The following is a 14,962-nucleotide window of genomic DNA, read 5'->3' on the forward strand; positions in this document are numbered from 1 at the left end:
ATAGGTATGCTGACCCAGACACCCTGATCGTGGCTGTTCTCTGTAGCTTTACAGAGAACTTAATACCCCAGTCAGTAAAGCGACTACATGAGAGTGACCCAAATTCAGGGGTGAGCCTAAGTTTATAACAAATTTAAAGAGCTGTTGCTTAGATTCACGCCCACTTTGAAGAATAAAATTTGCCTGCTTCCCACTACGTATCATTTCTGAATTTGGATCAGTCATTTGAAGATAGTCTGCACTGATGTAAGGCTCATGATGAGAGTTCAGAAGAGTAAAAGTTTGTTAAGAAAAGCAACTTTTAGAAGGATTCAGATTAGTATGGGCTGTAACAGATCGCTCTACCATCTAACATTTTTTTTAAGAAACTTTGTACATTACTCACACCATCTTAAGTTTCCTTGTACACCAATAAGGTTTATGTAACTATTTGTGTAAAGGCATATAATTCACGTCAGCCAGACATACATCCTAGTAATACATGGCTATGTTTACTCTACTTCATTAGAGTGGAACAAAAAGAGAGAAACCTTGATATACACATTAATTTCTGGAGTTGGAGGAGGGGAGGGGAAAAAATAATCTGTGCAATATACTTCCCTAATATATAACCTGCTCATATAACCTGCAAAGCTTCAGTGAATGAGGTGATAAAGTGTTAATCAGTCCACCCTTTCCTTATAGATCATCATTTTAATGTACGTTTTATAGGAATTGTTTGTGGAAGGGTAGATTTTTTCTTTTTATTAGTTTGGTTGCTGTTGTTTTTTTAATGGATCAAATATTCTTTACTTGTTATAACCATGTCTTTCATTATTTTCTGTCCTGACTGATGAGTTTGTCCTCCTCTTCAGGTTTTTGTTTGTGACCTCTGAAAGCTAGGTTTTTAACATGGGTGGGTTTTCATGCTTGCTTGCTCTTGTCTGTAGAGCTGTTCTGTTCTACTCTGTTCTCTTCTGCTTTCATCAAGCTCATCTTTGCATCACCTGAGCACACACAAGCAGTGCACTGAACTATGCAGTAGATCTCTGTTGTGTTTGTTTCATGTTTCCCCCCTAGACAGACAAGCATGCTTGGCGATATCTTGTTTCAGCAAGGTATTTTCCTCTAGTTTTTGTTTGTCTTAAGGAGTGGATTTACTTATGGTTCTTGATTATTTTTGTTCTATATATGTGGAGAAGGCAATTCAGAATTCACAGTTGAGAAAGACCTGCAACCATCACAGTTTTCAGTTCCTGGGAAAGTCTATCCACTACACAGGGAAGTGTAGTCATGCAGATGCTCTATGCCAGGGGAGTAGAGCGCTTGTACAACAGGTACAAGTAGGTTTAAAAAGCCAAATAGACAGGGCTGGGGACTGGGGATCCATGAGAAGGTAAGGTAACAGAATGAACGGAGTTCAGCAGAAAAGTAGGTGTCATAGCACATCACCACATCACTTGCTGCACCAAAGTCAGTCAAGAGCTGTTTATAAGCATCACAGCAGAGGGGATTTTGAAGGAGGAAGCTAACAACCATATTATTACCTCTGGCAGGTGGCTTGATTCAAATGAAATTATTTGAATCACAAAATCTGCTTTCCACCAGCTGTGACTACCAAACCTCAGTGCAATATGAAGCAATATTCCTCAGTGAAAATCAGCAACTTGAAGTTCGGTAGTAGTTCAGTACAGTTAGATACTCGCAGTGTGAAGTTGAAAGAAAGGAGGGGTAGAGAATGCTCCCACTCATCTGACTTCTTGCTTAATGACTTTACCAGCTTACAGCAAGATTGCACAGGTTTTTTTATGTTTGCTCTTGTATATCTATCAGTAATAGATTCTAATTCAAAATCCCCAATAAAATAGCATTTCGGTTAGAAATTGCATGACTCTCAGGTTTATGAATGCTTTTTAGCTCTAGAGCCCCTTTGACATCAAGCTCAGAGTACCACTGACCGTAGTCACATGAAAGTTGTGCAGTGGGAAAGGGGAAATCATTGAAAGATTTGAGAGAAGCACAAGTTAGTAGTAAGCTCTAATATTCCTGAGGGCTAGGAAAGGTGTTCACCATAGACTCAAGACTTCTCGTGCTTCAGTGTTTGGACCAGACTATATTTAAATGTCAAATTTGTGTGTGTCATTTCTCTTGCAGTTGTTGTGCTGGTGGGGCATACTTAGAGAGTCAAGGTCAATTGTGGTCAAGAACTGTGCGTATGAGTGACAAAGAAATGACTCTTGTCTAATTGACTTTGTGCCCAGTGGGATCTGAGAGGTGACAGAAGATGGTGGAATGAGGTCAGGCAGAGGATGTCATAACACAACATTTTTCTTAGCAGTATCAAGCAGGGATGGTTTAGTAGACTCCATCCCAGCAAAATCAGACTATGAGGAGAGATGAAGAGAAGACGGCAGTCTCAAGCAAAAATGAATATTTTTTGTGTCTGTGAAAGAAGGCCTGGAGGTGGCTGATGAAGCAATAGATGTGAAGATGAAAGAGAACCTGGGAACTGGGGCACACAGAAAAGCAGAATCCCAGAAATGTACAACCAAAACTGCCAGAGAGATGGCTCTTAAACATCGTTAAACTATGTCAGTTTTGCCTGTGGTGCCAGGGACAATGAAGGAAAAGGGAGACGGCCAACTTTATTAGAAAGGAGATGAGAAAAACTGAATTTAGGCACCCACATTTGAAAGACAAGCTGATGTTTTTCATAGATAATGAGATGGATGTGAGAACAGGACAGTGTTTTATGTATTTGTAAGATATTAGTTTCAGTATTTATATTGTCAGTGGCATTATTGAACATATGGAAGGAGTGTTCATCTAAGAAAAGCAGGCTTGAAAAATGTTTCAGCTCTGTAACCCCCAAATTGCCACTTGCTTCTTGTGGAGTTATCACATTAACAGAACCTTTCACACAAACCCTTATTTATTTAAAGTGCTGGCTATCAGTACCAGTGATAGTTTGCGGGCTCTGCATCCACAGTGTGACTGAGAGTACTTTGTGCTGCTTAGGGAGAGGACAACAGAGAGAAAAGGGTAGAAAAATTATTATTTCTCAGTTCCTGTGATTTCTGGATTTTACTTCAGGTGAATGAGGATGAGGTTCTCCCTCTAGGGAATGCCCAGCAACTTCAAACCTCAGAATAGCTGGAGCAGATCTCTTCAACCCTTTTAGATTTCAGTCTTACCATTTTATCATCATTGTAAAGGAAATGTACAGCTTTACATAGATTTGCATATCTTATTTATTATCTAACTACAGATAATGTAATCAGCAAAAATAGCATGGAATGCTTACGCCTGTGCTAAGAAAAATTCCTTTAACGGTGTTCTGCTAAGTAAGCAGGTTGGAAGTTTCCAATTTTGTTTGTAGAGCAGCAAGTACCTGCATGAGCTCAACATGGTGTCCCTTAAGGAGGGTTCCATCTTCGTGAAGTTCAGACATCTGTAGTGTAAATACGTACATACTTGCTAGTCATCTGCATTCCCTTTATGCTTAGTGGAGAGAAACAGGATGTGATTTATCTGATCCCAAGGGATAAATATACTAAAATAGGTCAAATGAATCATGCCACAAAAGGGCTCTGTCTTCAGTGGTGGTAGACGCCTGTGTGATACAAGAGTACAGATGAATCCAACACACACATCCACATTTGAGGTTGTGCTTTGTCTATAGGAATAGTGTTCCCTTGCAACGTGTTTTCACTGTACCCATACTATAGCCCTTTGGTCTCATACTAAAAATAACTAAGATACACAAACACAATGGGACCAGTGCGTTCCCTGAGAGGGAAATACTTTGTGAGCTCCAGCATGAAAAGTTTGTGCAGAATTCTGTGGAAGTTTTGTGTTGAGATACATACAAGATCAGATCAGATACACAGAGGTAATGTTTGTGCATGTATGTTACCTAGAGGCTGCATGATTTAAATGCTCATTCTCTTCCAACAGGTATAAATCAAATGAGGATTATGTCTATGTCAGAGGTCGTGGCCGAGGAAAGTACATTTGTGAAGAATGTGGAATTCGCTGCAAAAAGCCAAGCATGCTCAAAAAACATATCCGCACTCATACTGATGTCCGGCCTTATGTATGCAAGTTGTGCAATTTTGCCTTCAAAACTAAAGGTACTTGACCCTTTTTGCTGAACTTTTGCCACTTCCCAAACAAATCCTGAGCTATTTTGCCATCTGGAATCCAAGCACCCTTTTCACTCAAGGAAAGAATTTTCTTCAAAATAAAATGGCTGTATTTGTGGGTACAGGACTCCATGAGAGAGATTGTTCTCTCCTGTTGAATTTGCCCAGGAATTTTTTGAGACTCAGAGACTCCTTGGATAGTTTCATTAAGAGCTATTGGCTCTTGGCTGGTCCATCTGTCTGCAGAAAAAATGTAGTAGCATAAGAACTGCCCTTACAAATAATACTTTCTGCCAAAATTGTTATGTGGTACAAATTTTAATTGCAACAACACTCAAATGCTACCGGGAGAGTACACTTATTATGACATAATGTAGAAGCAGAGCATCAGCTGCTGAGGAAAACATGCCTTCGCAGGCTTTACAGTGGGTCAGTTTCGAGTTTATAAATAATGTATGTCTCCCAGATGGGCCACTCCATCCACTGTGGCATTAATTATGAATAGAGATCTGATAGCCTGTGTTCACATGTATTTATCAGCACAGAAAAAAGCTTCCATTTGTCACCCTGAGGCCACAGATAATGATATTCTTTGGAATTTGGATTTGTCATGCAACTGTCTCCTTAAAAGAAAAAAATCCTTTTCTTTGATAGCATTTCTTTGTAGCACAGCCCAAATGAGCCTTACATTCTCAGTTTCTTAGCTCCCCTTTGACAGGCAAGGGAAGTGGATTCTGGTCCCACTGCACTGAATTTACTTTAAGGGGGAGAGAGGAAGCTGAAAGAAATTTCTCTTGAGATCCCAGCGCAGCTTCATGGCTGTTTTGAGGATTGAGGATTGTAATAGTTTCCATGACTCCAGCACTTCTTCCTCTGCCAAAGATGGGAATAGCTGATGGATGGTAGTAGATCCATCAACCTAATTTAAGATGAGAACTTTCATCGGGGTGTAGAGACAAAGAGAAGGAGCTGCTCATGGTAGTCCCAACGGGCCATCTGCGGAGCTGTTCTCAGATCACTGTTTACATTTGACATTGCAGGAGAAATGGGTCTTGAGGAGAGACTTGAAGAAGGATTGTGGTTTTGCAGCTGTGTTCAGAGAGGACATTCCAGGCAGAAGAGATGGCATGGAAATAAATGTGAAATTGCTTGCTGAGGCTGGCATTTCTGGCAGAGAAGAAGAAACAGGGAGGAGGTGGCGTGCTATTGCACAAGAGGGGGATGAGTAGGAAGAGACTAAGTCTTCAAAGTGCAAGAAGTGTCTAACTGTTGTGTTACTGCTCATGGGCAGTTGTCAGCCTCATAACTATTGTTGCTATTTTGCTGAGGACAGTAAGGGACAGATCTTCAAAGATACTTAGGTTTTCAGAGTACACCCTGAGCGTTTAGCCACCTAGAGTCATCAGAAGCTGTGTTAGACTTTTCGTGCAGTGCACAGACACCATAAGAAACTTACTGGGAAGAGAATTACATAAACTAGCCAGGACTGAGAATCAGAGAAGAAGCTTGTGTGCTTCTAAGCACTCCTCCACTATCCAAGAGAGTGGTGCAGTATTCCCCCCACCATGTTGCATGTGCTACCCATACCATCTGGTCAGGGTCCCAAAAGTAGCGTAGGTACATTCACAGAGTGCTTTCCTTGAGGTAAGAAGTGTCATGTCTGGGTTGGCACTTCCCCTGTTGGATGTTACAGATATGACTGAAGTGGATAATGGATTAGAGTGATATTCGTGTTTTTCTGGCTTGTTCTCTTTGCGCTCAGGGTTCTTTGCCATGAAATGTCTCTTGGGGCCAGTCTCAACCCAGTTCTCTTATCTGTGAAAAAACAGACCAAGACAGACACTCCAGAAAGTCAATAGTCTAGTGTTAGATTGCTCCCTCAGGGGAACGAGAGATCTGATTTCAAATCCCTGCTGTGTCTGGTTCAAATCCGTACTCCATAGAAGGGAACTGAACCTGGGTTTACCACATCCCAGGTGAGTACTCTAAGTACAGCTCCTCTCAGTTCAGAGATTGCAGCCAGACAGTAAACTTGCACTGAGAAATCACCCACAAATGTCTTTTTTGTTGCTTCAAAATGCTTCAAGCACAACGATTGTTTGGAACCCACATGTGATGTAAACGGGAGAGTCCTTAGCTTGAGGTGCCACTGTGAAACTCTGGCTGAACCCTGAACAACTAGTGTGCATTGGTGTTACGTCAATGTCCAGGCAATCTGTACATATCACAAACACTAAGCTCAGGGATAGATAACATAGAAAAGTGAGTTTTTGAGTTTGCTGGGGCACCTGAATGTAATGTGGGAAATTGGAGAGATGCCTGCATACCTCTCAGGCCCTGAGTTTAAGTATATTTGAACATTATTATTTTTTTGAAGATATAAAAACCCACTCTCTGTGTTTTTTAATGAACAGGCTCTAAGGGCAATAGGCTGGATGAATCAGCCCCGTCTGTGTTTTTTTGTTTGTTTGTTTGCTTGCTTGCTTGATTTTTGTTTGTTTTTAAACTAAAAACCCTATCTGCAGAATAATGGAGTTAAGATACACCAAAACCTGACTTGGAAAGTGATCTTTGCTTTTGTCAGTTAATTAGATTCATCTCTGATCCATAGGAAATCTGACAAAACATATGAAGTCTAAAGCACACATGAAAAAATGCCTGGAGCTTGGAGTATCAATGACATCTGTAGATGATGCTGAAACTGAAGAAGCAGGTATGTCAGAATGATTTAATTTAGTTGGAATGGCCTCTGGAGTATGCAAATGACTCATTGCACTTTAGCACAGTGGCTGGCATGGGAAAATATATTAAGAGTATTTTGGGCATTTTTTTAATTAAGAGATATCTTTCTAACAAACAGGAAATATAAAAACTAAATCTGATCCATTTGTCTGAGTTATGTTTTTTATTATGATACATGAGGAGAAGCTAGAAATAAAAGTATGACCTATTATTTGTCATGCATCTCATACAAAGTACCAAGTATTTTCAATTTAGATGTGAGAGATGGCAACATTCAGTGAAGTTACAAGGTGAATAATGAAGTTGCTTTGTATGCTTTCCTTTTCACATGATGAATTTGAGTGTAGAGTTTTAAGGTATTATTATAGTGTGTATATATATGAAAATATTTTTGAGACCATTAAGAGTGGCTTTATTTAGCCATCCCAGATGAAGAGCATCCAGCAATGGCAGCATGTGTTCTGGGTGTGGAGTGAATGTGGCAGAAAGAGTAAGAAATGTTGAATGTGCTCACCGTTTTGACTTGTCGTGGCTGTTTCAGAAAACATGGAGGACATGCAGCAGGAGGCAGAGAAGAGTAGCAACTTGGCAGGCCTGTCAGCAGAGCATCAGTTTTCTGATGCAGAGGAGTCAGATGGTGAGGATGGTGATGACAACGATGAAGATGATGAAGATGAGGATGACTTTGATGATACTCAGGGAGACTCAACACCAAAAACCAGATCAAGAAGCACCAGCCCACAGCCCCCTCGGTTCTCCTCCCTGTCGGTGAACTCGGCTGGGGCATCACAGGGGGCTTCCCCTGAGGGCTCTCTTTCCATGGGACACTCCTCCCTCATCAGTTATTTGGTCACCTTACCTAGCATTCAGGTTACTCAGCTTATAACACCAAGCGACTCCTGTGAAGACTCACAGATGACAGAATATCAGAGGTTTTTCCAGAGTAAGAGCACTGATTCAGAGCCCGACAAAGACAGGTTAGACATACCTAGCTGCATGGATGAGGATTATGTGCTTTCGTTAGACCCTGGTTCATCTCCGAGGGACCTCTCACCTTCCAGTCGGCAGTCATCCCCTGGCTATGATTCTTCACCGTATAGAGATAACTCACCAAAGAGGTATTTAATGCCAAAAGGGGATTTATCACCCAGAAGGCATCTGTCACCCCGGAGAGATATTTCACCCATGAGGCACCTTTCCCCGCGGAAGGAGGCTGTGCTGAGGAGAGAGTTATCACCGAGACGGGACGTTTCACCGAGACGTCACCTATCACCACGGAGACCAATGTCACCAGGGAAAGATGCGTCTGTTAGAAGAGATTTGTCTCCTAGGCGAGAGAGGAGATACATGGCCTCGGTTAGAGCGGCATCTCCCAGGAGGGGCTTATACCATAATCCAGCGTTGTCCATGGGTCAATATTTACAGTCTGAATCTATTCCAGTGGGGCATTCAGTAAGTATGAAATAGTATTTTTACTCCTGTTGTCAAAACCAGTGCTCTTGCCTAACATGCATATAGTATTTTGAAAAACTTGGCAGCTTTGTAAAAAAAGAAAGCATAAGCTTTGAACTTGAGTGGGAAATCCAGGAATGAATGCAAGAAATTTGGAATAGACAGGGACCAAGTCAGGATGCTGATTCATTTAGATGCAATACAGTCAGCCTAAGGGTCAAATCTTCACTTGGTACACATCAGAGTAGTTCCATTAGCTTCAATGAAATTAGGCTGGCTTGCATTAACTGCCCCTGTCTTTATTTTAAAATGTCCCAGGAAGCTTACATGGTGTGTGGGGCTTGTTACAGCACTGTAAAACCTTTTACCTCCCAGACTGTCAGATGGGATCAAGCCCAGATCAGGGCTCAAGGCCCTGATACTGCAGTATGGTGCCCATCCCTGAAGTATTGTTTAATGCAATAAAAACACTAAAATAAATGGAACCCCTTTGAAAAGCAGGGTGCCCATCTAAATCAGGATCTGTGGCTGGAGTTTAAAGGATATTACTGTGTGACAGGAGCAGACAGCTGTCTGCCCTGCAGAAAGCACCATCACAACTGGCTGTTTCGGCAGGGACACAACTGTCTGAGTGGAAATGGAAATATGCAAAACTTGCACAGCTGCTGTCTGTGCTGTTCCTGTTCAGTAAATAAGCTCTCAGAAACTGCCGACTTGGCTCTTTTGACAGGCCCTAGCATTCACAAAGCACTCTGTCTACAAGTGAATTTGGATTTTGGAGTTAGGAAATGGCCTTACTGTGTATACGTTTATTTATATATGTAGTATGCTTCCCTTGCCATGTTTGATGCTGCTGCTGCCCTCCCACTGCCTGCCTCACTAACCGGTGTGCGGAACCAACACGGGGAAGCTGTGACAGGCTGCCACCACGTCAGCCCCTAACAGGGCTGCCCTCCTCTCCTCGCTGTCATCAGTCTTCTTTATTCGTTGTGTAATCATGGCTCTTCTCTGTAGAGGAGAAAATCTGAATTAGCATTTCCAGAGCTCTAGCTTGAATTTCTCTACAGAGATAGGCTGGGGAAGGTGGGCTTGGGCAGATTTAGTACCTGCACCTGGGAATGGAGTGAGGAACACAGCTGGGCCGAGGTGGCTGGAGCAGGGATGGATCAAGCAGTGCTGAGGAGTGCCAGCTGGGCAGATCCAAAAGTGGCTTTCTGGCTTTTCAGGAGGATTAGGGAAGTTGCAATATGAGTGGCTAGGCATGTAAGAGCGAGCAACACAGGTCCCTACAATCCTGTGCAGAGCTTGTTCTGCCCTTGGCCAGAGCCTGCTTCAGGCCTCTGTCACCAAGCTCCATCCTTGCTGCAGCCACCTCCTCTTGGCCTCACATCTGTTCCCTCTGCCTCATCTTAGATGTGGTATCATGGTCTGGTAAGTTGTTGGGGAGAGAAGCAGAGAGGGGTGGCTTCCTAAGCCGTCCGTGGGGAAGGGCACATTGAAACCCTGCTGTGCTCTCCCAGGCACAATTGCTGTGTAGCTGAGAGGGGATACAAATGCAGCCATCAGCCATATCGACAAAGTAAGGAAGTACCAAAAAAAGGATAAACAGCCACCAGTTTAAGAGTCATAGTGCCTCAGTATTGAGTGGAAGGGATTATATGAGATGCTACAGCTGACATTGTATAGAAAGTTTAAGTCCCTAATGTCCTGCATCAGACACTTCCACTGTCATCCTGTAGTAGAGATTTTGGATGTGTGGTGATGTTGGCAAAAGGGTATGTAAGTCACCCTTGGCGATGTGACAGTTCTTGCTGCAATATTTGCCTTGTTATGCACACCTTCCAGCAAGGCGTTTAGCACATTGCAAAGACTCTTTTAGCACCCTTAGCTCCTTCTTTTGGAAATTGCTCTTCACCATGCCAGATGGGCTCTTAACACTTACTTTATTTTTGAGGTACAATCAGGCATTTGTCCTACAGAAAGCATTGGCAACTCAATGGCACGTTGAGTGTTTTGAGAGAAGCCTAGACCTCAGTACAGTCACTGGACCCTGAACACTGGTGTCACTAGAAGTGGAGCCTGGGCAAATTTAAATGAGGGAATTAGAGTTGAAGATGACTGCCCATCTCAACGAACACAGTGAGGAAGAAAAGATGGATTCCTCGCCTCTCGAAGCCTTTCCAGAAGATATACTTGAGCCAAACAGAAGTTGAGTTTAGGTGAAATACACATTAATGCACTCAGTGTGTGGGAAGACAGATAGCACCTGAGCTTGCTATAAATGAACCTGTTAGAAAAGAGAAAGGAATAAAGGGTGTTTTTCGCTTTCAGAGAAGTGAAATCCAGCAAATCAGAACATAATTAACAACTGTATCAGTGATGCAGATGCCAACTAGAAATCCTGCTTCCTGTTTCAGAGCTGCATTGGGTTCCCAGTCCTTGCAGGAATTAGAGTATTTTTGTGCTTCTGGTGCCTGAAGTTACCAGAAGAAGCCAGTTTTATTTCTTCTCCATTGAAATTGATGTATTTACTCTAGTCTCTTTGGCCAGTGCTTATCTGGTTCCCCTTCATGTTTCTTCACCTTGAATGTTCATGCTGTTTGGTGGTCTTGTGCAACGAGCTTTGACATTGAAATCACCATATAGAAAGCAGTTGAAATTATTTCTTTAGGAAGTGGAAAAGAGCATGGGAAAGTAACTATTTTTGTAGACTATAGACAAAAATACAGAAAAATATTGTTTTTCCTTTGGCAGTTAATAACAAGATGCACTCTTGCAATAGGATACTCTTTCCAAAGTAGCCTAAGGCTCTTGTCGATGCGGGTGCATGTTTGGCTTTGGCAAGTTAAATTGCTGTCTTTAAATTTAAAGGCACATCACCATTTCTCTCTAAATACATTCGGAATCTTCTATTCTGTCAATGGCAGAGGTTTCTTTTCTTTCTGAGGAGGCTGGTGCCAGTATTGCAGGGCTCTGATTCTTCTCTCTAGTAGTTATTTTATACCAGTCGTGAGAGAAAAAGGAGAAAAGGGAACGCTGCTTTTATTCAGCTTGAGTGCATCTCTGTTAGCATTTTAGTTTGGATAGGAATGTGCTTTGGAAGTGAATGTCTCTATTGTCATATTTATTGTGCTTTGACTCACATTGTAGAGCATTCTTGGAATAAGTGAGCTGGATAATTTTCAGATGACATTAAGCTGGAGAATGTGCTCGAGGAGTGCACCAGGTGCACTTAAACTGTGAGTGGGCATTCAAGTGAGTGAGAAGGGACTATAGGGTGAGTCCAAACCAACCTTCCTCTCCAACTCCACAATACATATATTGTGAACATTAGGTGCAGCATCAATCATTTCACTCTCCTCCCGCTTTTCCCCACTCCTGGTACACCCCATTACCTCTTCATGTGGACAAAAGCTTTTTCCTTTTCTTCCAGTCCCAGGACTAGCCACAGCAAGACTGTGAATATACTTTGCTGTAAGCAGTACATACTTGTCACTAGCAACTTCTTTAGCTTCTAGGAGGTAGTGGATTTTTTGCCTCCTTTGCCAGTTTTCACAAGCAGTTGCTGAGTAGGAAGTTAATGCAGTTTGCTTTATTGATGTAAGTTTATCTAGAGTCTGCTTGTGTTCCTATTCTGTTGCACCTTTCTTTCATTTTGAAGCCTGATGCCTGTCTCAATGTATTCAGAAGGGCTGAAGGGAATTAGGCACCTCTATATACACTTGAAAGGCACTAGGACTAAGGTCCTTTGATCATCCCACACATAGGGATATTAGATCCTTTCCCAAACACTGAATACTTTATGATCTTGAGTGAAGTGCATTCCTGTACAGAAAGCCAGCACAGAAGTCTGAAAGTCCAGGTGAACTGTAAATAGGTCCACTGATCTATGTGGTCTGCTATACTGCATTCTTAATAGCACTGCAAATCAAGTTGATCCTGAAACTGACGTCCACATAGATTTACAGTCACTTTATTGAGCATCATGTCTTTTAGAAAGCACATTGGTAATGATGTTCTCTGTTACCAAATTTCCACATCAAGTTCAATGTTTTCTGGTTTTTAACTTTAAAAAGCCTCAAGTATGTTAAGATATGGTAATCAAAGTGATTTTTTTTCATGCACCATCTTTTTGCAAGTTGTAGTCTAAGGGGATCTGGGGCTGCCAAGAGGATATCTGTGAAGGGCATTTGTCTGAGAAATATGATCTTCCTCTTAATTCCCCATAGCCTGTTTTGGGTGATGTGCCAGTCATCAGGTGATGTCCTGGTCTTTTCCCTTGAGGCGCTCTGGGAGACATGTGAAGTTGGATATGGCTTTGCTCAGGGGTGTGGTGTGGAAGTCTATCTTTATGATCAGGTTAGAGAGTTTAGTGAAAAGCTCCTACAGAATATTGTTGTTTCGAAAATTATGTCACCTGGAGTTGGAGGGAAATACACTAAACTGCAACAAATGAGAATTAATAGAATATTAAACGGATTCCTCTTGCCTGACAAAGAGAGGGACTCATCTCACTGCGCTGATAGCAATCCATTCTGACTGTACAGCAAAAAGATACTATGACTTTCCTTACTGTAGTCAGTGTTGAGATCTAACACTGCCAAGAGAATAAGGTCTTTAGATTTTCAGAGTGTTCGTTAAAAGATCATCTAACATTCAGTCTCTTCCCCATGAATGTGTGTATGTCACAGAATCACAGAATCATCTAGGTTGGAAGAGACCTCCAAGATCACTGAGTCCAACCTCTGACCTAACACTAACAAGTCCTCCACTAAACCATATCGCTAAGCTCTACATCTAAACATCTTAAAGACCTCTGGGGATGGTGACTCAACCACTTCCCTGGGCAGCCCATTCCAATGCCTAACAACCCTTTCAGTAAAGAAGTTCTTCCTGATATCCAACCTAAACCTCCCCTGGCGCAACTTTCGCCCATTCCCCCTCGTCCTGTCACCAGGCACGTGGGAGAATAGACCAACCCCACCTCTCTACAGCCTCCTTTAAGGTACCTGTAGAGTGCAATAAGGTCACCCCTGAGCCTCCTCTTCTCCAGGCAAAACAACCCCATGTGCGTCTGTAAGTATGAAAATATTTGTAAAGGATATAGAATCATAGAATATCCTGAGTTGGAAGTGACCTACAAGGATCACCGGGTCCAACTCTTGGGTCTGCACAGGACCACCCAAAAATCAGACCATATGTCTGAGGGTGTTGTCAGAATGCTTCCTGAACTCTGGCAGGCTTGGTGCCATGACCCCTGCCCTGGGGAGCCTGTCCCAGTGCCCCAGCACCCTCTGGGCGCAGAACCTTTCCCTCACACCCAGCCTGACCCTCCCCTGTCCCAGCTCCATGCCGTTCCCTCGGGTCCTGTCGCTGTCCCCAGAGAGCAGAGCTCAGCGCCTGCCCCTCCGCTCCCCTCGTGAGGGAGCTGCAGGCCGCCATGAGGCCTCCCCTCAGCCTGCTCTGCTCGGGGCTGAACAAACCAAGGCACCTCAGCTGCTCCTCGTACGTCTTCCCCTCTAGACCCTTCACCATCTTTGTAGCCCTCCTTTGGACAACCTCTAACAGTTTTATGTCCTTCTTGTATTGTGGTGCCCAAAATTGCACGCAGCACTCGAGGTGAGGCCACACCAGTGCAGAGCAGAGAAGGACAATCCCTTCGCTCAACCAGCCAGCCATGCTGTGCCCAAAGCACTCAAGGACATGGCTGGCCCTTTTGGCTGCCCGGGCACACTGCTGGGTCGCGTTCAACTTGATGTCAACCAGAACCCCCAGATCCTTTTCTGTGGGGCTGCTCTCCAGCCTCCTGTCCCCTAGTCTGTACATATATCCATGGTTGTCCTGTCTCAGGTGCAGAGTCCAGCACTTGCTCTTGTTAAACTTGGTGTGGTTGGTGATTGCCCAGCCCTCTCATTTGTCAAGATTGCACACCAAGGACTCTCTACCCTCAAGGGAATCAACAGCTCCTGCAAACGTACTTAGTATACCTTTGAGTCCTGCATCTAAGTCATTTATGAAAATATTGAAGAGAACTGGCCCCAAAATGGGGAACCCCCACCGTGGAACCCCACTGGTGACTGGCCACCAGCCTAATGTAACCCCATTAACTACAAGCCTTTGAGCCAGACACATCAGCCAATTGTACACCCATCACATTATGTTTTTGCCTAGCTGTATGGTGGACATTTGTCCAGAAGGATACTGTGAGAAACAGTATTGAAAATTTTGCTGAAATCCCAAAAGATTACATCAGCTGGCTTCCCTTGGTCAACTAGGTGGGTAACCTTATCATAAAAGGGAATTAAGTTAATTAAACTAGACTTTCCCCTCATGAACCCGTGTCGGCTGTGACTGTTTTAAAAATAGCATGAAAGGTGTGAATACTTATTAATGCCTATAACCATTTATGATGGCCCTTTGAAAACTCATCTGCCAGAGCTAGAGAAAGATAATCTGATACATGCTTAGGCAGGCTTGGAAGGCATCCAGTGGACGTGCACACACTGTCACTGTCTCTGTAAAAATTAGGCATGAGACATACATTGGATGATACTGCTGATCTTGGAGCATGTAGCAGTTTCTATCATGTTAACCACCTCTGTCTGGCAAGGACAGAGTGATGTCTTACTCCCTTTTGAAGCTGT

The 14,962-nt window shown here is 43.0% G+C and overlaps 1 protein-coding gene across 7 annotated transcripts in view; it reads left to right on the plus strand.

Annotated features, from left to right (window-relative positions):
- Positions 1–14,962, plus strand: part of HIVEP2 (HIVEP zinc finger 2) — a 136,622-nt gene that overhangs the window by 117,164 nt on the left and 4,496 nt on the right. For all 7 annotated transcript variants that reach the window (XM_048080738.2, XM_048080736.2, XM_048080737.2 and 4 more), the window contains 3 exons: positions 3,937–4,112; positions 6,736–6,837; positions 7,408–8,318. In XM_048080738.2, the coding sequence (XP_047936695.1) occupies positions 3,937–4,112; positions 6,736–6,837; positions 7,408–8,318 (1,189 nt within the window). The remainder of the gene's footprint in view (positions 1–3,936; positions 4,113–6,735; positions 6,838–7,407; positions 8,319–14,962) is intronic.

Source organism: Anser cygnoides, chromosome 3 (genome assembly GCF_040182565.1).
Source record: "Anser cygnoides isolate HZ-2024a breed goose chromosome 3, Taihu_goose_T2T_genome, whole genome shotgun sequence".
Lineage (NCBI taxonomy): Eukaryota > Metazoa > Chordata > Aves > Anseriformes > Anatidae > Anser > Anser cygnoides.